This window comes from Leucopleurus acutus (genome assembly GCF_964270905.1).
Source record: "Leucopleurus acutus genome assembly, chromosome: 10".
Classification (NCBI taxonomy): domain Eukaryota; kingdom Metazoa; phylum Chordata; class Mammalia; order Artiodactyla; family Delphinidae; genus Leucopleurus; species Leucopleurus acutus.
In genome coordinates this window covers 104388157-104411703 of record NC_139153.1, presented here as the reverse complement: position 1 = coordinate 104411703, position 23547 = coordinate 104388157, and the positions used below count along the sequence as shown (strand labels likewise).

Below are 23547 nucleotides of genomic sequence, written 5' to 3'. Positions count from 1 at the left end.
GCCAGCTCAGGCCCCCAGTTCTGCTCCATCGGAGCCCAGGCCGCCCCGGCCAGCGTGCTTGCACAGCAACTGGGGCAGCCACACACAGAGCCCTCTTTCCTGCCACCGGCCGCTGGAGCCTGGGTCCCCCCAGATCACAGACCTGCCCGCGAAGACATTCAGAAATAGTTCAGCTGCACTCACACAGGCATGTGCAAAGGCTGGAATTCCATTCGCTGTGGCGTTCTGTTTTGTTTTCCTTGGAGGGGGAGTGAGGGGGAGAGGAGTCCTGACCTAATTTGTTCTGGGGCGAAATATGGCATTTCACGCAGAGGTTTCCACCTGTGCACAAACCCTTGCCTAACGCTGGTGGATTCCACGCGCGTGTCCACCTGCCTGAACCCGCACAGATACGCCCTACACGGCTCGGGCGCACACGCGGTTAAAGCCAGGCCCCCAAATGCTGCTCTCAATGGAACCGGGTCTCTAATTAACCTGGCGTAGTTCATGTGCACGCTATCTAGCATGCATTAGGCACTAACATAAACTGGTTGAATGACTAACCAAAATTAGATTTAAAAAGTGATCTGCTACTGAGAAGAGGTTGGAAATAAGTAGTGTGTGTAAGATTCTAGACCACAAGCAAAGGCATGGGCTCAGAGACCTCCGGGTGACCCAGGGGCCTGGCATGGAATGTTCCAGCAATATTTGCCCTCCTTCAAGTTTCTTCTTCTAACCACCTCTCCCTGTTTCTCAAGCCTTCTTTTGAGATGGTGGGAGCCCTCTGGGTTCTAATTATAGTCGCAGAGACCAGAGCTGGTGTGAACGCCGCCTTTCTGCAGGACCTGGGCTTCCAGATCGGCTGCATAGAGCGGCTTACCGTGACCAGGCGGGGAAAGCAAGGTCCGGGGCAGAGGCTCGGGAGGACGCGCCGGCCAGGCCGGGCTCAGGCCGGGCCGCAGCTCTCCCAGAAGGAAGCTATTTCGCTCCAGGCAGGGACTGGGGTATTTTGGTTCTGGGCTCCTTATAGAGCTGCTTTTGTAACTTGGAGACAATATGCACGAGGACTGTGTTGATGCAGGTTAAGAAAGGATATTTTTAATAAGAAAAGAAAAAAACCACCTGAAAGCCCCACAATTTCAGTTGTCCAGCGACATAATTTCAAGTCAAGTGAGTATGTGATTAAAACGTCTTGATTACCAAAACGGGTCAGAGGAGGCCTGGACAAAAGTCGAGTGGGCGCCGCCGGAGCCCATCCCGGCTGCTGCAAACTTCGGCGGCCCGGGCGCGGGCGCGGGCACCGCTGGGCGCTCAGGCGTTGGGGTTGGTACTCATGAGCTCCACGTCGGCGTCCACCATCTCCCTCACCAGCTCCTGCGGGGAGGACGCGAGCGCTGGTGAGACGGGAGCGTCTGGCCCCCTCCCGGGGCGCCCCCTCCACCGCGGCGCCTGCAGCGGCCGGCGCCCCCTCCCCGGCCCTCCTCGCCCCCCTGCCCGGGGCGCTTCCCCACCGCGTCCCTCCCCGGCCCGGCCCGGAGCGGCCGGGAGACGCACTCACATCAAAGGCGACCCGGGGCTTCCAGCTGAGCTTCTGCTTGGCTTTGGTGCAGTCTCCCTGCAGAAAGTCCTGCGGGCGGGGACGGAGCACACGGGCGGGCGGTCGGCGGCGGGGAACAGGCTCCCGGGTCCCCCGCGGCCCCGCGACGGCGGCGTCTCGGGACGCGACGCTGGGCCCGGGGTCCCTGCCCGCCGCCGCCGCCACCGCGTCCCGCCGGCCTCAGTGATCTTCTTTTCCGCCTCGTGTTGTCAGGGACGCCGCCCCGAGAGCCGTGTCGGATTCGCGCTCGTCTCACGGGAGCGGAGAGGGGGATGCGCCCTCCGCCCCTCCCCTGCGGTGCGCCCCCCACCCCGCTCCCATCCTCCCCCCCGTCTCTCCCCCTCCCCTCCCGGGCGCCCCTCTCTCGCTCCAGCGCAGCCCCGCGCCCTGCACACCCACGCGCGCGGGAAGAGGCGCGTCTCTCCGAGCTGCCCCTCCTTGCCGACCAGGCGCTGGCAGCCCTCGGCTGTCTGCTTCGTCCGTTCTCTCCCTTCCTCAGAAATGCTGATCTGGACCCCGTCACCCACCCCCCGCGAAGGAGCGGCCCCCGCACTCGCACTCGGGGCTCCTCTGCCCCCGCAGCCCCTGCCCCGCCGCCCGGCTCCGACGGCGGGGCCCATGTGCTCTCACTCGTGAGTTTCTCATCCCAGCTGACAGGACCTTATCAAAACATAAAAACACATAAAAAAGGACGAGATGACTCAAGCAGTAGCCGCTAGGCCTCCCAGCGCAGGGAGGGAGCTGCAAACCGCCAAGGCCTCCCGGTTTCCCTCCATTGAAGAGACTTCCTGGGAAGGAAACCAGAAGAGCGTCAAGTATTGCCGCATCCCAGCCCTGCTGCTAGAACAGGTCCTGAGGACGCACGGATGCGAGCAAGAGGGATGAGAATTTCAAGCTGATTCCAAACAAAGGGAGAAGCGAAGGAGGAAGGAAAGAAAGAAGAGAAAGGAAAGAAAAAGACTTTGAAATAGACCACGTTGGGGCTAAGATGAACAGTCAGCCCCTCCAGATGCAAACGTGTTCCTCCCCCGGTACACGAGACAGGAGCCCTCAAACAGAGGCCAGTGAAGGCTGCCTGGACACAGGCAGGACCCTGCACACCACACATACCCCAGGAAGACGCTATCTCAGCCACACGGAATACTGAAGAACAGCCTAAAAACCACGGCAACGAGGAAAGTAACACACTCAAGCTGTAACTGAAGGCTTCTGCCCCACGCCCTCCCCAGGCTCCCGGAAGGTGGACTGATGTGGCACAGGCGCAGGGGCGGGCAGGACCCGCTCTGCCCACCCGGCCCCGGCCCAGCCCCCGGCTCACGTCCGCCAAGGCGTCTGGATCCACTTCTGCCCCGTTTGCCTGAAAGCTGCTCCAACACGGCCCATCCAGCTGCTCTCCTCCACCACCCAGCCTCACATTTTAGGCTGGAGTAAATCAAGTTCCCAAAGGCACTGCGTTTTGCTGAAGGGCTGGCTTCCTCTCCAGCATTAATAATAGTCAAACAAGTTACTTCTGCTGGCCTTAGAAATCCACATGCAGAGTCTTCAGGAAAAGTAAGATGCAAATATTACTAATTAGCAGTTGAACACAGTGCTACGTGGAGCTGGAAATACAAGTGGAAAAACAAATGAATTTAGTTCTCTCTCCTTTCCCTAACTAAACTTGTGCAGACTTCAACGATACCTCTGTTCAACTCTGAGAGTCACACAAAGATATGCATTCTTTTTCCCCAGAGGGAGCTGTGAAACGTGGCACGAGGAAGCAACAGGGCCCCTCAGTTCCACAGCGGTCACGGTCACGGTCACGGCTGGAAGGAGCAGGGCCGCTGTTCCCTTCCCACACCTGCCGTGAGGTCACCGGTTCTGCAGAGGGTGTGAGCCGGGCTCTAAACTCCTGGTTAGCAGAACCCGAAGAACCGGTGCCGTTTCAAATGGCCTCAGCAGGCTTGGAAAGGGTGCTTTGCATTGTAACTTGGTTTCCTGTATTTTTCTACAAGCAGTTCTTAATCTAAAAACAAGTAGGGAACTATAATTAAGGAAGAAGAAAAATGGCTTTCAAAAGCTCAGAAACAGACGTTGCTACTGTGCAAGGATTTCATTGAAACCAGAGATGCACCAGTGAAACTTCCCAGTGAAGTTCTGAGCACAACTCCTATATTCCAGCTGAGCAGCTACCTTTCACCTTCTACCGAGGCTCTGTCTCCCTCAAATTTGATTACACCGAGAGATCTTGTGAAGGAAACGGATGAGGTTCCATTAAAACGAAACGGTGGCTCTGGACGCCAGCTGTTCCAACCTGACATCCAGCCCAGCCCCTGGGCTTGTGCCCCGATCCACGTGTAGGAAAGATGAAGGACGTCCCAGCTTGTTTTACCCTTAACCCCTCCCGAAGGGCTTTCGTATTTCTCCCCAGTGTGTCCTTTAGGGAACCGGTTTGGGATGCAGCAGTGGAGGTGCACGTGGCTGGCCTGCGGGGGAAGGAGGCCAGGAGCTGTGCTTCCTGTCACTCTTCACAAACCCTCTCCACTAGGGTGTGACAGCTCCAAGGACAGGCGAGGAAGACGTTCATCTGTTTTGTTCTTTTCTTCTCTTCTGACCGTTCAGTTCCTTCTTTATTCATAGGCTTAAAGCCTCGGTATGACAACAGGGGCCAAAGCTGAATGAAAGTGATGATTTTATGTACAGTTTCCCAAACGCACGTCGTGCACTGGGTGGTCTAGACCTTTCCTTTAAAAGAGAGACGAGAAAGCCCTGGGGCAAATATGAAGCATTTCTCCGTGAAGGTGACGTTTCCCAGAGATGACTCTGGCTCCTGGTGTCCTCCCCGTTTCCACAGGTGTTCCTTAGGTGAGTTTCACCCTGTGATTTATTCTTGTCAGATTCGATTAGGGTTAGCTGAGCATTTTACAGCAGCAAAGCAGCACGAGCAGGGAAGGCGTGTGTGTCCAGACGCCCTGGCCCTTCGTGGTCCGAGGGCTCCAGGGCGCCTGCAGACTCGGGTGGCCTTTAGGGCTTGCCCAGCCAGGAGCCCTGAAGCCCGGGTGCCGGTGGTCAGGGTGGCAACCCCCGCAGGTAGGAAGGCGTGTTTTGCTGCAGTAATTTTTCTGGCTTTCCCGGCTTCTGTTCTTGTTATAGTGAAGTGATAAAGGGCCAGACCCGGTCCTGGAAAAGTCATTAGGCCAGTTCCTGCGCCCACAGTAGTTAACGCAAAACCCAGGGAAGCAGGGCCCATGCTGTGTCACCGTCTTACACGCTCACTGCAGTCTTCTGGGCGCCGTTTCATCCTCATCAGGATAACAGCACACCTCTAACACACCGGCTTGGATCTCCTCCCCTCCCCCAGTCTTACTTGCCTTTGGTCATTACTGAGCACATTAAATTCCCTTGATACTCAGCCACTTTCCTGAGAATCACTGTGGTGAAAGCTGTCAAGCAGAGTCTATCATATTTCTTTTCAAAATTCATAGTCTCATTTCTTTTTCTCACTCTTTCACTGAGGTTACATTAGGAAATACTTAATTTTTTTTTTTTTTTTTTTTTTTTTTTGCCACGCAGCACGGCTTACAGAATCTTAGTTCCCTGACCAGGGATTGAACCCTCACCCTCAGCAATGAAAGTGCGGAGTCCTAACCACTGGACCGCCAGAGAATTCCCAGGAAAATGTTAATATTAACATTAATATTAATTTCAAGTGATGTGTAAGTCTCACAAAGGGCATCTGTTTAGGTGGAGAAACATTCTGGGAGCGTGAGCTCTTTTGGCAGGACGTTGTTACATTTCTAAGGTGCAGATACTGAAGGATCTGGACTCGAGTGACGTCAATAAGGAGAAGGGGACAGACAACAGGACGACAGAAGCCCTGCTTGATTCAAGGATTTAAGGCTCGGACTGTGAGCGCTGCTGCATGTTCATCGCTTTCCTCCCACTTTTCTTAAAAAAGCCAAATTGAGGAATAGCTGAGCTTCCAAGGGAATAAAAGAATGCCAGTGAATTTGGTTCCTGATGTCACTTGATGCTAATGCCCTCCTCTTGGGGGAAATGCTCCTTTTTAGAAAGACAGAACTGCTAACAACAGCAACACAGTCGATGGGAAAACCTGTAAAGCTGCACGACCGTCCCAGTCACGGGTGGAGATGCGCAGCTGACGGTCGGTAAGAACGGGAAAAAACAATGTCTGGATGTTCCCCCAGAAAGTCTGCAGTAGAGTCTGTCTCCTTCGGGCAGGTTAAACTCTTCATGTTCACATTGATGTCCTTTGACTGAAACCTTCCCAAAGAGGCCACGAGCCCAGAGCAGTGCGCACCGCGGCAGCCTGAGTCAGGGCGCCCGGCACGGCCCCTCCCCTCGCCTGTGCACATCAGCACCAGGGAAGCTGAAGCCCGGCCTCTCCTCTAATGACAGGGGCGATAAGAGACAAGAAGAAAACGGCAGTCTGGTCTGCTCAGGAAGCGGCCTCAGAGGGGCTGTCTGTCAGCGGGGCTGCCGTCGGGGAGAACAATGCTGGGCTCTCCCTCGGGGAAATGCAGTCCGTCAGCACCGGCTCCACTGGCAGAGGGACCAGAGTAAGCAGCCCGTGCCAGGGGGCCGGGGTGCGGGCGCCTCTGCCAGTGGCCTCGCAGGTGAGCCTCGGGACGTGCTGTCCTGACCCCAGGGGGGTGGAGGTGCCCGAAGGGATCTCTAGGACGCTTCCCCGCCCCGTCCCCACTGATCCCATGTTTCTGGGCTGGGGACCACTCACTTCCGATTGGTAGAACTTGTCATGTGGAACCAGCTGCTACTAAGAGCTACCAAACCAAGGGGGGAGAAACAATCCGCCTCCGGGCGTGCCCCAGACACGGATGAAGTCTGTCCGGCACAGCAGAGCTTTCTGAAAAAGTGAACGAGAACACTGTCTTCCTTAGGTGTCCACCTGGAAATCTGTAAATAAAGCCTGTGGTGGTTAAAAAAAAAAAAGGATTCACTTTGTAAAGGGAGAACCCAATTAACGGCGTTTACAGTGCAGCCTACATAGAGATGCATCTTTTTTCATTTGTATTTCGAAAATATGATTAGCAGAAAAGGACAAACGTAGTTAGGGAAAAGGGAAGAAATACAGACACACAGTTATACAGGGAAATACAGGATGAAACACACCAAGTTCCTTTTAAGTAGAGCTTTAAAAATATCCTGGAAAAGTCCTTCCAGGCAGACGTGCTCGGGAGGAGCGGAGATGAAGACGGCGCTCCCGCGTGGAGCGGGCACGTGCCCCACACCCAGGCCGGCTTCCGTCCCTGGCCGTCAGCCCCAGGCTCCCGTCCCCGTTCCCGGGACAGAGAAGCAGGCCCCGGGGACGCCCCAGCCTCTGTACCGGCCAGCCCCTGGGCCTCCGGGGCCTGTCCGGCTCACCCAGGCTCAGCCTGAGTGGACTGGGCGGAGGAAAGTGTGTCTTGAAGCTGCCCAGGAGGTCCGGGGGCTGTGGAAGCACAGGTGGGTGCGTCATGGTTGCGCTAAATAAAGTAAGCCAATAAGGTCTGGGGGTGCAGCCTCGCAGCACACGTACTTCCGAGGTTCCACCTTCCTGCATCTGGCCTGCATCTATAGCGACCGCAGAGCTCACTTCTCTGTTAGCTTCATTCCTTGATCTGCGGTGCTCATGGGAGCATCGGCCCAGGGGAAGCTCGATTAAGTCCTGTCACTGGAGCCTCCGGCTTCTGATTCCTTCCCTGATGGTCACTCTGACCGGCTGATGCGGGGCTGACTTGCAGTGGCAATGCAGAGCCGGTTAATGAAAGGGAGATAAGATTGTTGGTGACCTCAGCATCCCAGGCTTCAAAGCCAGCACCATCTTTGTCGGAAATTACTGCTTACTGTTAATAACTGGATCTAGGGTGTAAATATGACCCAGGCTAGTAGGAGGTGACACAAACCCCGCGGAAAGGAGATAAAGCTCCTTTAAGTGGACGATTAAAGAGGGTTGTCACACAGCTGGCTGGTGGCCCTCTGGAGCACAAGGCCGGGCCGCTCTTCCTTTGCCACTTAGTACTTTCTACCCTCCAAGCACTGCACATACATCAGCTCATGAAACCTCCAGACAATCAAAATGCAACTCAAGAGATCCTGTATCTGCTTCAGGTGGCCTCTTTCCTAGGGATGAAAGCACCTGCAAAGCACCTGCAAAGCACCTGCGGGGCGAAGGCGCGGCTCCGTGTTCACTCACCTATAGCCTGACGCCCCCTCACCCGGGGGGGCCGGCTCAGGCCACCCGTGACCGCCACACACACAAGGGGAAGGCGATTTCCTTTCTAGCTGTTAGATTACTCGGCCCCTTAGAAATCTGCCCGCACCCTCACCCCCGCCTTTGAACATTAGTACTAAAGAGTATTGTAAGTAATGTGGATGCTTCTACGACACGGATGGGATATTTTTTCCTTTGGGATTTTTCTCAGCTTGTATAGTACATCAGGTTACTCAAACTTAAGAAACCTCACTTCAATAATCAATCCATCCACCCATCCAACCATCTTTCCTCCCTCCCTTCCTTTTCCCCAACCAAAGCAGAAATGACGTGACAGTCATTCAAACATACATTCCCTCAGTAACAACTTTTTTTTTTTTTTTTTTTTTTTTGCGGTACGCGGGCCTCTCACTGCTGTGGCCTCTCCCGTTGCGGAGCACAGGCTCCGGGCGCGCAGGCTCAGCGGCCATGGCTCACGGGCCCAGCCGCTCCGCGGCATGCGGGACCTCCCGGACCGGGGCACGAACCCGCGCCCCCTGCATCGGCAGGTGGGCTCCCAGCCGCTGCGCCCCCAGGGCAGCCCCCTCAGTAACTTCCTAAGGCGTGCTAAGGCGAACCAGGCCACTGACAGCATCCAATTTCTTGCTTTTTGGTTGTTTCTCTGGGGAGTTTCGTATCTGAGGAAAAATTAAGATGACTGCCATGATGTTTGTTAGTAAGGTTTTTGAGGGACGCGGGGAAAGATGAGTATGAAGACGGATCTTTAGGTTTCCTACAATTCTATTTGTCCATTCATTTGGTTTCCTGTCAGTAGCGGGTTTACCAGGCTGTGGCGTAGCTACACTGCCCGGTCACCGGGTGTGTTTGCTTTTCCATCTCTGTAAGAGAGACAGAATCCCATTCCCGAACACGGCTATAGAGATACTTAAATCAAGCCACTTGACGAACGTCACAAAGCCATCTAGTGGCCGCGCGCTGGACCAGAAGCCAGCACCCACAACGCCCAGTAGGACAAGCCCTCCCCAGAAAGCACTGTAACAACATGCTTTGTGGACATTCATTTGAGTGGCAAAGAGGTCTCTGATGAATGAAGACTAAACCAAGTGGAAACATCAACGCATTCCAGTGCTGGGTGACAAGACGGGCAGAGCAGAGGGACACTTATGGTCCAGCGTGCGTGAGGCTTCTAGACCCGGCAAGCTAACTGAAGGTGGGGGAAACGAGATTGTTGGTTACAAGCAAAAGGGGTCGACAGGGAAGGTGCTGCAGGACCCTGGGTGGGGGGGGCCTTACACGGAGGGTGTGTCCGGTACGTGAGGGTGTGCATTTGTCAAAGCGGGTTCAGATCTGCGCGTTTCACCGCACACATTTTATCTCAATAACAGAAGCTCCTTAGACGCGGACAGCACAGACACCACTGGGAGACCTGGCTTCATCTGTGGCTCAGGCACTGAGCTGTGTGGCCTTGGGGGAGCTCTCAGTGCTTCTGAGCCTCAGGTGTTAAATCTGTGAAGTGGGGAAACACGGCCCTCCAGGCAAGGCTGCCGTGAGGATGCACGGTTACACGTGGAAAGCAGCCGGCACTATTTCTAGTTCATCGTGACAACAGGCTGGCTAGTGTTGCTTTTATCACCAAGGGGGAGGGAAAGCAATTCTCTTCATATCTTAGAGTAACATCAAGGATGCAAACGTCATCTTCTGAAGCGGGTTGTCTCCCAGTTTTCCTTTTGTAGGTATGTCGCTTTCACCTTGCACCCTAACCTAACTTCTGTTTCTAGATCATCATTTTTTGAATAATGGTAACAGACTTGGTATTCTGTTTTTCCGCAATTACTGTAATCATTTCACATGCTCTTGACTGTTGTCAAAGCTTTACAGCCTTAGGCGCTGGGGAAGCAGCCCTGGACTAGACAAGGCCTTGTCATGAGCTTCTGTTTCAGCAGGAGGGACAGTGCAGAGGACAGGAGACGTGAACAAGCCCGCCTCAGCCACAGGGAGCTCAGGGCAGAAAGCTGACGGAGAGGGAGCTTGAAAAACAGGGCCAGGCCCTCCTTGAAGCGGTGACGTTTATTTGACTGATGAGAAAAAGCGTCACGTGAAGCTTGGGGGTAGCAGGGTCTTTCAGGGATGGAGGGAAGGCCACTGAGTCTGGACAGGGTGACAAGGTGGTTGGAGCCCAGAGGAGCTTGGCGATCACACTGGCCCCTGGGGTAATTCCCATCACGAGACCCAGGACCTTCGCAGCAGAGCCATGTTGTCACACACCTTTATTCTGTAGTCACTGATGGTCCCTTAGAGCACCTGCAGCCCGTGGGCCACAGCTATAAACTGGCCACCTCAGCCTGATGTACTTTGAAAGTCTGATTTTCTGACGCCAATGTAATTTTTGAAAGCAAGTGTGGGATTGACTTCTAGCTCCGTGTTTTACAAGGGTGGGTGAGTTCTTTTTGCCCGGAATGCTCCAACTCTCACACACAATCCCCTTCCCTCCTAAAGATCTGCCACTTCGTTGTGCTTGGGTCACTCAGCCTGGAAACATCTGGCCGCTCTTGAAGGGATGAGGTCTGGGCACCCGCCCTTGAGAGGCAGGACCGTGCCCAGCGGGCCTGCAGGACACAGTGCCCACGGGGCCTCCCGGGGCGGAGGGCAGGGCCTGTTGCTGCGCCAGCGCCTGCTGTGTGTGCAAGGAAGGGCTGACCCTCTTCTGGTCCAGCAAGGACACCGCGGACCTCCTGAGGGCTGCCTGCCCTTCGTCTCCTCCTGCAAGAGTGGGTCCCTGCCGGTGTTGGGCGCAGCTCGAGCTCTCCTGCGGCCACGGCCCCTCTTCTGCCCCATAAGGTCTCAAGAGGGTGGGACACAGCACCTGAACCTGCTTGAGTTTAATTTTTTTTTTTTTTACGAAATCCTGTGTGTGCGTGTGTGTGTGTGGTGTGCGTGTGTGTGCGTGCGTGTGTGCGTGTGTGTGTGTGTGTGACACCTGCCGAGAAAGAACCTGCTTTACTTTTAAGATTTGTGCACCTTATCAGCCTCCGACTGAGTCCAGAGTCTGGCTTTGCTTGGAGCCCCGTGAGGCTTTGAGCACGGGCTCGGCTGGGTGTCTCTGACCTCACCGTGGCCGCCGAGCGGGGTGAGAGCGGCTGGAGACCAGGGGAGGCCAAGGGATGGTGGCCACGCAGGTGGCGGGTAGCGGTGGCAGCTGGGACCAGGCGTAGCGGTGAGGACGCAGGAAGCGGGGCCCACTTTGGAGGAGGCAGAGGACTGGCCAGGGGACAGAGCTGTGGGAGAGCATTCATGGAGAACGCCGGGACCGGTGCCCCAGTGAGAACCTCTTCGCGGCGTTCGGAGACCCGTGGGAACTGAGCGCTGCCAGCAAAGTACGAGAGTCCCATTTTATCACGACCCCTCGGCCGTTAGACGTTGTCCTCTTTTCAGGGAAACCTCTCGTTTTCATGATTATGAGACAGACCCTTCCAAAGGATCCCTTCTGTAGAATCACCTGCGGTCTCCTCTGTCATTCCGTGGACACTCTGTCTTGTTTTGAATCTTGATTTGACGCCAAGCCTCTCAGTGGAGGAAGTCTGGTGAAGCCCGTGTGGGAGGGAGGCCCCTCAGCTCCATCCACGCCCCCACAGCGGGCAGCCTGGCCGTGCCTGACCGAGCAGGGAAAGGGTTAAGCCAGCCGCGTCCACGGTGTCCTGCCGACACGACCCCTTCAGCCTGCGGCCGCTGCACAAGAAAGCACAGGGCCCTTTCACATGACATCAGAAAGGCCTGATTTATCGCCAGCCACCAAACAACTAGAAAATCATAACATCCTTTCAGGAAGATGCAGTGGAAAATAATCAGGCTGACCTGATGGAAGCTTTGGAGGGGCTCCAAGTGCGACGGGCCGCCCAGCAGCCCTTGACAGGTGCTGTGCCTGTAGCCAGAGCGGCCGACGTCATCGAGGCTGGGGTCCGAGCTGTGCGCTGCCCATGACCGAGCGTGGCTTTCGTGTCCACAGATACAACAAGAGCTTGGGTCACACTCTGCCAACTCGGCTGAGATAACAGTCCAGTGCGTGTGAAAGTCTTCTGGAAATGACAGCTGCGCGCAGACACGAGGAGTCACTGGTCACAGAACTGTAGGCACCGCCCCGCGTCACGTGACCCCCACCGGCTCCTTCCCAGGACGCTGCCCTTCATTCCGTGTCATGTTTGCAGACTGTGTGCCCGTCTAAGATGCGTCATCATCCTTAACAAACCAGGGGCCAAGAGACGACGCAGAGGAGACACCGGAAGCGCCCCGGGAAGTGCAGGGCTGGCCGCCTCCTGCCACCAGGAGTTGGTCCCAGGGACGTCGCGCCTCCGAGCGGTGCCTCGTGCTCAGTAATTGGATGAAAACACCGGGCAGGGGCGCGGCTCCCCCGACGGGCATGACGTGTCTGCGGACAAACACCGGAAAGGGGCCGAGGCCGACGAGAGCCTCAGGTGGTTCTAGGACTGCGGCCGCAGCAATGCCACACGGCCCACTGGCACCAACAGGGGCCCACCTCGGCCAGGAGACGCCAACTCTGAAGGCCCCGGGCCTCTGGGGTGAGGGGGAACCCACAAGGCCAGTCTGGGGAGGAAGCTGGGCCGGAGCGCAGCCCTGGACCCGGTTCAGAGCGACGCTCACTTGGTTTCGCTGCTTCCCCTCAGGTGCGCAGCGCGGACTCTTGCAGGATCACAGGCGCACTGAGCAGATGCCCAGAGAAGGAGGCTGGGGTTCTGTGCGGCCCCGCGAAGGGAGAGGCCCCGGGCGGGAGGTGCTCAGCCCGGCCCCAACCTGTCAGCCTGCAGAGGGGCCTCTGGGCACCTGGGGCCGCCCTGGCCCGACGGCCACCCACCCCGGCCCGAGCCCCCAGGGCCTGCGGCGAATGGGGATGCCGTGGAGGTGGACGGGGCAGAGGAAGGCCAGCCAAAGCCGGCCCTGCGCCCGGTTCTGGCACCGGAGCTCCCCTCTGTGAAGGAGGCGGTGGTGGGACAGGAGTCTCAAGGCCCCATCCGAGCCCCTGCTCACGCCCCAGGGACGGCTGGCACCCACCCGGTACTACGGGCCACCCTGCACCTCCTCGCTGCAGCTCTCCCTGTGAACGGTGGCCTCGGCGGAGCGCCGAGCTCTGCACTGGAGTGGAGCCGCGTGAGGGGCAGGGGATGTGGCGCGAGGGCAGCGGCCCGGCCCCCGGCCCGGCGAGCTCCACGCAGGGGCCGCGCGTGCGGGCTGACCGCGCTGGGGTGGGAACCGAGCTCCAGACGGCCCCCAGGAGAGCACCCTGGACGCCAGGGAGCCCGTCCAGCACAGCTGGCTCGGCCCGGCGCCAGCTGCCCCGGCCCGGCGCCAGCTGCCCCGACTGCAGCGCGGGTACTCGGGGACCGCGTCGCGCCCGGCCGCTGCGGCCACACGTGGGCATTTACCCCAGGGCCCCCGCGCCCCCCCCCCCCCCGGAGCCCCCATCCACCACAGCACGACCTCTCGGGCTCAGCCTAGCAGAGTCCCATTCCGCAGACCAGGAGACAGGCTTGGTCACAAAGTTAGTGAATGGGGGTCGGGGGCGAGCTTCCGACTCTGACTGCTTTGCTCCCCAACCCTTGATCGCAACCCTCAATCGAGTGAAAGTCCCACGGGGTCAGGAACGGGATATCGGCCACAGGCGGGACCAAGCAGCGCATGGCGGGGGCTTCCCGGACACGGGCCTCCCCACCCCGAGGTCTCCTGCATGGCTCTGCGTTTCTCCGTCGGGGTCCCTGCAGCCAACCCGAAGTCTGTAAGGACTCTACCGTCCGCCCCCAGGGCGTGAGCGCCCAGACAGCCAGCACGCAGCAGGCACTCAGCAAGGATCTGTTTCATGGGTCAGGAATGCTTACAGCCAAGGTCAGTACTTTCTCCCATTTCCCCCAAGAAACACACCTGCCCCCCTCCCCACTGCGTTGTCACGATCACCCCTGCCGCCCCCGGCTTAAAGTCATGGCGACTGTGACTGCCTCTTCCGTCTACATGTTTCTTCCCCAAACCTCTCCCAGAACTTCGAGCTCGGGTCCTCCTTTCTCAGCCCTCAGGCCACGCGCACTTGTGTGACGATGGCCCTCCAGGGACCCGCCCCGCTCCAGGGCCTCCTCTCCCTGGGGTGCTGCCCCTCCCCCCAGACAGAAATCTCCGTTGTTTGCCAAGCCATTCCTTCTCTGAAGGCCCAGCTCTCCACGTGGACCTACCCCGACACCTGTCCCCCAAGGACACACACCCTCCCAGAGCACCCCATCCAAAGTGCTGCATCCTGGGAGCACAGGGGTTGGGCACCTGTCGCGCCCCCCAGGGAAAGGAACTCTGTCTCGTCTCTTCCGACCCGATCACAGCCCGGTGCGGGTGCTGCTCACAGCGACTGCGCAAGACAGAGGCGCTGAAAGAGTGACTGGGCTCCGTGCTTTACGGTCTCTCGCCCCATCTGATGCGAAGGGGCCTGGAGCTCTGTAATGTGGGCGATGCTTTAGCGTAGCCTCTCTTTTCAGGATTTCCCTGGACTGCTCTTGAGAAGCGAACGTAAGCAGTGTGGTTATTCCGGGGAGAAGAGGATCGGGGGAGCTGTTTTAGGTGGAATTCCACGTCTCTGACGTGTCTGCACATTTCAGCGTCTACCCCGACCGGAAGAAAACCTTCCTCTGCAATGCGGTGCTTCTGAGTCGCTTACATATTTCAAGCCGCCTACGGAGTGGCATTCAGCAACGTGGGAGGTTCCGTGGGTTATTTTATGTCACTGTTGAGGGCTGCTCCATGATGTAGGGCTTACGTTCACAGCTAGCAACACAATGTTGCTGATTTTATACGGCCAAAGCCTAGAACAAGCATCTGTGTGGCTAAACCCGTATTCCTTGCTATTCCAGCGAAGAGCGGCTTTGAACACATGCTACGAGTTTACAGCTGAATTCTCCTCTCTTCCTTTATCGCCTCCTAATGAAAAGGCAGAGTTGTTTTGCACGGAGAATCGTCAGGTCTTTTAGTTTCGCAATACCTTAATTCATGGGTAGTCGAGCTAATCACCACTCCCAAATGATGAAACATCGAAACCATGAACAATCTGACATGAAAGCGTTTTCGTAAAATAGCTGCATTTTACGTGTCTACGCGTAGAGATACTGTGGAAACTGCTGGCTGTTGCCTGTGTGTTGAATTTTCCTGCTGGCCCTGATGGAGACCTTGCTGATAAAGGACCTGAAATATGAACAGTCTTCTCAGAGCTCTTCTCTGAACTTACTGCTCTAAATTTCCAGCTATAAGGGCTGTAAAGGCAACACTCTACACAATCAGAAATAAAGATGTCATACGCTTAATTTTAAGGCATCCTCTTAAAACGCAGAAATGTAAATACAATTCTTATTTTGCTTCAAGTGTTGACTTATAATACTGTCTACGAAATACCATTCATATGCCAGGTTTCAGCTTTTGCCACAGGGCTGAGCCTCCCGGTGTGGGAGGTGTGCACCCTTCAACCCTTGGGGTCCTGACCCGGAGTGGGCCTGTGACGGCCCCTCAGGAGTAGGTGTAGGAGGAAAGGAGTCTGCTGCTCCGTGGGGCTTGAACCGTCGTATGACTCACCTCAGCCCAGGTCCCAAGGATGCATCGTTGGCTTCTTAACAGACGGGAGAACTCAGTCTCAGAGGTCAATTCAGGGGTCAGAATAGCTGATAATTCTCAGTCTCTAAATTTAACAATTACGCCCCCAACACGGAACCTGGTGGGACACTGTGCACGCAGCCTCCCATGGAACGTGGTCAATAACACTTTCAGTTTTCCTAATAACACAGCCCTTCAGCTACGATTCCCAGAGGAATGAAATCCTGTCACTGCACCTTGTAACACGAAAGCGCGCTGCACAAGGTGCAGATGCAACCAACCCAGAAGTTCCTTCCTCAGTGACCACATTTCCCTGGTGCGCGGCCAAAGGGCATCTCTTCCTTTGGCCTCATCCCTGCCCGGTCTCAGACAAAGGCCACTTACCCGGGTGATTCTCCCCAACCACCTCTTCTTGAAAAGTTTACTGCATCCTTCTCTATAAAGACATTTTCACGTTGTTTCAAAGATACCCCTTAGATACCATGGTCCTAACGGCCCTTTAAGAAAATAGTTCTAACGTGTCTTGTTTCTTTGCACGGGTGACTAACTTTCATAAGAGTTTTCCAAGCTCATCTTTCAGAGAGACCTAAAGCACAGAATGGCCTTTCCGGGCCTCTCCTGGCCCGTGACCCTGACCCTCACCTTATGGAAAGGGCCCTGCTGTCTGGACCCTTCCCCGCCCCCTGCCCAGCAACGGCTCCCGTGGCCCCAGCGTCCACGGGGCTGCAGGGCGGCTCTGAGGCTGCAGCCTCTGCCCCACGGGCCGGCTCACTCTGCGGACACTGGTGTCACCCACATCGGGACCACACTCGCAGCACCGAGGGCGCTAACCGTGGCCGTGGCCCCTCACCCAGCCCAGGCACGAAGGCCGGACCCCACTCTGCCTCCTCAGGTCTCCTCTGCGGCACTCAAGCGTCCCGCCCGTGCTGAGGACACCACCAGCGACACACGCTCGTCTCTCTTTAAACGGAAGAGGCTCCTTGAGGAGCTGGCCCTCCCGAGCGTCCGCCCAGTGGCGCCCAGGACACGGGCGACGTGACCCCGGCATCGCGACCAGGCGGAGCCAGGAATACTCAGGGGACTCTGGCCACTTTCTGTTGCATCTTAATTACCAAGTAGGATAAAATGTACATCCAGAGGGGAAAAGCCCTCAACTCATTGTCTCTTGACTGTTTTAAAGAACTGCGAGAGTCCTGTTACACTGGAAAAAAAAAAAAGGAACACACGAACGGAACAGAAAAATGCCCCACGGCTGTGCCGTGCCCTCAGGGGCAGGCCCAGCTGCACTGCCTGGGCAGGGCCAGGTCAGCAGGCGGGGCTGGGAGCCACTTGCCTGGGCCCCTCGTGGATGCAATCCAGGCTTGGCTCGGCAGGGCACGGTCCCCTCAGAGCGGCATCTGAACACTTCTGGCCGTGCTGGGTTCCACCACCTTTCACAGCGCTCACGCCCCTAGATCTGGCCAGGCAGGGAGCCTGCCCCAGCACGTAGGCAGCGGCCCACACTCACCCTTGGCCTGTTCCCGCCACGTCTGAGCTCACACCTGTCCTGCAGGTCAGGGCGCTCGGTGACAGGTTCAGGAGGCCGGGCTGACGGAGGCCCCTGAGCACCGCCTGCCACCCGCACACCCACGCGGCCCCGGGGGGCACTTCCAGTCCTTGCAGTGGAGGGACCAAAAAGGGAAAGAGATGTTCTCCTGAGATTCTCCGGGAGCTCAATTCCTGGTTCCTGGGTCACCAAGGCTCTAACTATGCCGTGTGCAAGGACCGACCTGGGCACCTGGGGCCACAGACTACAGCACACTGGGGTCTCACCCGAGGTCACCCATCCCCCATCTCTGACCTTGCAGAGCATGGACACAGACGTGGACCCTTAGTCAGGGTCACACGGGCGTGACTGTCAGCGTCCACATTTCCGGGGACTGGTTTTTAGCGGGCAGCCCTGCTCTGCCTCACGAAGCCGGGGCTGCAGGGGGGCACTGAGTGAGATACGGTGTCAGGAAGTCTGCAGACCTGGCCACCTGGTAACGACAGTGTCCATCCTTCTCCCCATCCTCCACACGTCACTGCACAAATGCCCTTTCTCCCAAGCACACATCAGTGAAACCCCGGGCTCCATCCACCACCTCACGCTCACCTGCTGTCCTCCGCACGGGACTTGTTACGTTCTCCTTGCTGACGGCGTCCCAGAGCCCAGAAACATCTGTCAGCTCAGACACCATTGAGGGCCTCCTTCTGTCCACATTCCACTGCTTGTCCTTGCCCTGCATGTTGGATGTGCACAGGCTCACACACACACACACACACACACACACACACACACACACACACGTGCGTGCATGTGCTGCCCTGGCCTTCTCCCCACACTTGGCCAGGTCACTGGTTCCGGCTAAGCATCCCCTCGACCTCTCGGGCTTGTGTGTCTTACTCTGCAGCCTTCCAGTCCATCTCCGGTCATCCAGGTCACAAACCCACTGAGTTCTTGGCTCCCCTGCCTCTCCTGTGCCTTCAGGTGGGTCTCCCGGGGGCCCTAGTGCTAGTCAGTTGTGGTTTCCTCCTCTGACGCTCAAGGCATCACCCTGATGCCCTCAACTGGTGTCAGTTCTCATCTCTGTTCTGACTCATTCATATAATTTGCTTATCATTCAGGTTGGACTGTAGTCCACTCTAGGAAAAAAGATTAATTTTTCCTTTTCTCCATGATCAAAGATGGTGCTGTGTTTACAACGGGACTTCAAAAACAAGTGCAGGGATTCTGTGGTGGCGCAGTAGTTAAGAATCCACCTGCCAATGCGGGGACACAGGTTCAAGCCCTGGTCTGGGAAGATCCCACATGCCGTGGAGCAACTAAGCCCGTGACTCACCACGACTACTGAACCTGAGCTCACGAGCCACAACTACTGAGCCCACAAGCCACAACACTGAAGCCCATGTGCCTAGAGCCTGTGCTCAACAAGAGAAGCCACCGCAATGAGAAGCCCGCGCACCGCAATGAAGAGTAGCCCCCCCCGCCACAACTAGAGAAAGCCTGCGCGCAGCAACGAAGACCCAACACAGCTAAAGAAAGAAATAAATAAAAATTTAAAATATATTTAAAAAAAAACAAGTGCAAAATATACACATATATGGAAAGACATCCCATGTTCATGGATTGGAAGAGTTAATGTGCTAAGAGGACAATGCTACCCAAAGTCATCTACACACCCAGTGCAACCCCTATTAAAACTCCAGTAGATTTTTTTTTCTTTGCAGAAATAAGAATCCATCCTAAAATTCATATGAAATCTCAAGGGCCTGGGAATAGACGACAGAATCTTAAAAAAGAAAAAGTTGGAAAAAGTTTGAAATCACTTCCTGATTTCAAAACCTATTACTAAAGCTATGATAGTCAAAGCTGTGTGTTTCTGGCATAAAGACAGATGAATAAACCAATGGGATAGAACACAGATCCCAGAAATAAACCCTTGTATACATGGTCAAAAGATAAAATTGCTAGAAGAAAACATGAGGGAAAAGTTTTATGACATTGGATCTGGCAATAATTTCTTGATATGTCACCAGAAACACAAGCAATAAAATTAATAATAGATAAACTGGACTACATCAAAAACTAAAACTTCTGTATATCAAAGGACACATGAACAGGGTGAAAATACAACCTACTGAATGGGAGAAAATATGTGAAAACGATATATCTGATAAGGGATTAATATCCAGAATAAAGAACTCCCAAAACTTAATATCAATAAAACAAACATCCTGACTGAAAAATGGACAAAGGACTTGAATAGACGTTTCTTCAAAGAAGACATAAAAATAGGCAATAAGCAAATGAAAAGATGCTCAACATTGCTAACAAATATGGAAACACAGATCAAAACCACAACAAGATACCACTTCACACCCATTCGGATTGTTACTTTAAAAAAAATAACCAGCAAATGACAAGAGTTGGCAAGGATGTGGGGAAACTGGAACCCTTGCACCCTGTTGGTGGCAACGTAAAACGGTGCAGTCAGTATGGGGAACAGTATGGAGACTCCTTGAAAAACACAGAATTAATATATGATGCAGCAACTCTACTTCTGGGTACCTACCCAAAAGAATTGAAAGCAAGGTCTTGAACAGACATTTGGACACCCATGTTCTCAGCAGCATTATTCACAATAGGCAAAAGGCGGAAGCAACCCAAGTGTCCATCGACAGAGGATGGATGAACAAAACATGGTCCATACACAAAAGGAAAAATATTACATGATTCCACCCACATGAGGTCCCTCAGGGAATCAGATTCCTAGAGACAGAAAGTAGGAGGGTGGGCCCAGGGACTGGGGGAGGGGAGAGAGGAATTATTGTTTGATGGAGACAGGGTTTCGGTTTTGAGACAGTAAAGAGTTCTAGAGAGGATGGAGGGATGGTTGTACAACACTGTGAATGTAGTTAACGCCACTGACCTGTACGCTTGAAAATGGTTAACACGGCAAATTTAATGTATACTTTACCACAATAAAAAACTCCATGAGTACTCAACTTGAAAATAAATACATCACTTCTACATGAACCACTAAGTCTCCTTTACCTTTGGAAAGGTGCCACACCACAGCCAGTTCTCTAGGTGGTATCTGAGCCTTAATTTCTGTGTGCTTAGCATCCAGTACGGTGCTGTTTACACCACAAGACTCAATACACTGGATTTAGAGAAAGAAGCAGGGATGAATGCAAGGATTGCGCTTATTCTTTCAAATTTCTAAAGCTGTGACTCATCCAACTATTTCATGTTCAACTGACAAATATAGGTCTCCTTTTTTCTTTTCTTTTTTTTTTTTTGTGGTACGCGGGCCTCTCACTGCTGTGGCCTCTCCCGCTGCGGAGCACAGGCTCCGGACGCGCAGGCTCAGCGGCCATGGCTCACGGGCCCGGCCGCTCCGCGACATGTGGGATCCTCCCGGACCGGGGCACGAACCCGCGTCCCCTGCATCGTCAGGTGGACTCTCAACCACTGCACCACCAGGGAAGCCCTATAGATATCCTTTTTAAGTGAAGAATTTTCCCATTTAAGTAAAATATTTACATTATTATTATTATTTAAGGTTGAAAGCCCTTAACATTTTAAATACAAAACTAGACAGAAGAGTCAAATGATATCCGTTTATATGGCCCGAGAGCTTTCTATCTGGCCATGTGTATACGGTCTCGGTGAACTACAATTCTGGAGTCAGGGTCACATTTTCATGTCCAGCCACGGGTTCCCTGGTGAGGCAGCAATCTGTCCAATCACGATCACAGCCACCAGGGTGGTTAGGAGTCTGTGCTGAGGCTCCTCAGGAGAAACAGGTATGGGGGTGCCGTGGAGGGACCACGTGACGGGGCACAGCACGTGCCTCCCTGAAGCCACACTGACATTCTGCACCAGGCCCATCACAGAGAAGGCTCTGGTTTCCGTGGGTGTGAGCATCTTCGATCTATGAGAGCCTCGGGTCACCCACCATGGGACTGCGGGAGGCTGAATGTTTAAAAATGCAGAATTCATTCTTTCCTCCAATGGCAGCTGTCGTCATGTAAAGGTGGACAGGCTGGCATGGCCTCCCCCGCCATGGAGCGTGTGACAGCTGTCCCAGCCTGTGTGGACTTCCTGCATCACTGGTCCTCCTCAACCCCGTGTCAGACTTCCCGTTTGCCATGGTGAACTTGGGCCAGCTGAACACACCTCGGATAGCGTGTGTTTCTCCAGAAAAGCAGAGGACACAGGGGTGATGAGGGGCACATCTGGCAGAAGAAAGGGGGGGTGAGAGAGACCGGTGGGAATCACCCCTTGGTAAGAGTTGCCGGCGGGGGGCATGCAGAGGCTGGCTACGGACTCCTCCTGTTCTGGTTCTTGGCCACCAGCTGCCTGAGTTCCACCCACCTGTTGGTTTGGTCTGTGAGATGCAGGCAACACGACATCACAGAAGATGACGGCAAATCTAAAACCAAGAGCCGGCTGTAAAGTCTTTTTAAAACAGACACAACCACAAAAGACACAAAAGACGCACGTTCACGCGCAGTGCCCGCAGCTCTCAGCTGCCCGAGACACAGGTGTGAGGGGCACATCCCCTCCAGGCGGGTCCCAGGGGTTTGTGTGTGATCAGGGCTGGTCACACCACATGGCCCCCTTTCTCCCATGCCGACCTTGAGCTACGGCTCGAGGAGACTGCAAGCCCAGCAGGCACCTGCAGCATCACCACACCAGAGGGGCAGGCGGCCCCAACAGTACCCTGGCTTCTGGAAAAGTGCCGGGAGCCCTGGGACGGCCACCGCTCAGCACAGACCTCGTCAACGTCCTTTAAACCTGTAAACCCACTGGGGGCTGCATTCTTAGACCCGAGTGGCCTGCACAGCGGGGGCTATTATTAGAGCTTCTTGTCGCCAGGGAGCGACAAGCCAGGAGGCCGGGAGGGTCCGATAATCTGCGAGGACGGTCGTCAGGCACTTACACAGGCGCGCAGCTTCGCATCTTCAAAGTGCCGCACGACCGTTCATTACTGAAGTTCACGACACCCTGCGGCGCGGGTCAGTGTTATCTCCACTGGACGTACAGGAGGAAACAGAATGGCTGACTGGCCGCCCGGGGGCCACACGATAAGCCGGGAGTGGGTCTGGGACGTAAATCAGAGGCACCTGATGCAAACGGCACAGGTGTGCTGGTGGCGCGGTCAGCGGCTCACCGCGCCCGGGCCCCTGCCGCCGGGCCGGGGGGATGTGCAGAGACGCGTCCCCTCCGCCCCCGGGGCCCGTGGCTGCAGCGGACGCTGACCAGCCAGGCGAGCCCCAGGCCGTCTGTCCTGTCGGGCCCTGGTCCGCTCCTCGGGGGACGCTGTTCTTCCATCACCCCCAACCCAGGACACTGGGTAAGAGTGACCGCGAAGCCAGCACGTGCTTGGCGCTCCAGCCGGTCCGGCTGCAGGGGCGGGGGAAGGATGGCCCCTGCCGCGTGTTCCTCACCGCCTGGGAAGTGGCCTGGCGTCCGGCTAGAGGCAGGTGGCCGGGGGAGCCGGGGTCACACCTATAGGCCGGGCGGTGGAGGGAGGAGAGACAGAGATGGAGGAAACGAGGAAGGCCCAGGGCCATCAGAACTGCAGCCAGACCCACGCTGGGGAAACGGAGGAGACGAGGGCCGGGAACCAGCGACACGCGGGGGCTCGGGGCGCGGCGGGCGGCGAGAGGCCGGGGCCTGGGGGCTGCGGAAGGAGAGCAGAGCCGGGCCGCAGCCGTTCAGGGAGCACCCGGCGGGGAAGGGCTTCAGCTGAGCCCGTCACCCCCGGGAGGCCCAGGCGCAGGCTCTGTCCCGGGGAAGAGGGGCCGGGCCGGGAGAGGGAGGGCCTGGCCGTCGGGGATGCTGGTGGCATGTTCTCAGGCCACTTGCGGGAGTATTGGAAGATAAACATTCGTGTGGATCGCAAATGTCGCCTCCACAGCTAATGTTAACTTAGGCGCTGTCATGAAACCCAGGAAAATGCCTCGATTTAAGAAAAGGTGAATTGACAAAAAAAAAAAAAGGGAGTTCCCTGGCAGCCCAGTGGCTGGGACTCTGCGCGTTTACTGTGGGCCCCGGGTTCAGTCCCTGGTTGGGAACGAAGATCCTGCAAGCCGCTCGGGGCAGCAAAAAAAAAAAAAAGAAAGAGGAACTGAAAGAAATCATCCCAGTATTTCCCCCGTTGACTGATGACAATGCAAGTTTGGGGATTACTCCCGACGAGCGTTTTGTGCCCTGAGCTGGCAAGATGAGGGGGGCAGCCAGCCGGGAGGAACGACGCTTGTTGAACAACTGACTGGTAACGAGGATTCAGAAGCACACCTTTCAGAGTTTACGAATCCTCGGGAGGGGATGGACAGAATGCGGGTGTAGATTTGCATCTGTTTATTTTACGACATCGTAAGAGGTACCACCGTGTCCCTTCATATGACGTTTCCTTCTAGGCCATGCTTTGGGGAGGTGTAAAACCGAAAGTAACATTTTTTATGCCACAGAACCCACTGCTCAGAGGTGGGTTTCAAGGCCAGATGGTAGCCTTTCTGGAGCGTGCCCTGGCGGAGGAGAGCGAAGGAAGCCCACGTGGGTGCCTCTGAAATCTGCTGGGAAGCCTGGGGAGCGAGGGGC

At 55.7% G+C, this 23547-nt stretch overlaps 1 protein-coding gene across 2 annotated transcripts in view; it reads right to left on the bottom strand.

The window, feature by feature from the left end:
* Nucleotides 1-1055: 1055 nt before the first annotated feature.
* GMDS (GDP-mannose 4,6-dehydratase) overlaps nucleotides 1056-23547 on the bottom strand; it is a 480937-nt gene continuing 458445 nt past the window's right edge. For both annotated transcript variants that reach the window (XM_082847742.1, XM_082847743.1), the window contains exons 10-11: nucleotides 1538-1606; nucleotides 1056-1353 (exon numbers count right to left, since the gene is read on the bottom strand). In XM_082847742.1, coding sequence (XP_082703868.1) covers nucleotides 1291-1353; nucleotides 1538-1606 — 132 coding nt within the window. In that variant the 3' untranslated portion in view covers nucleotides 1056-1290. The remainder of the gene's footprint in view (nucleotides 1354-1537; nucleotides 1607-23547) is intronic.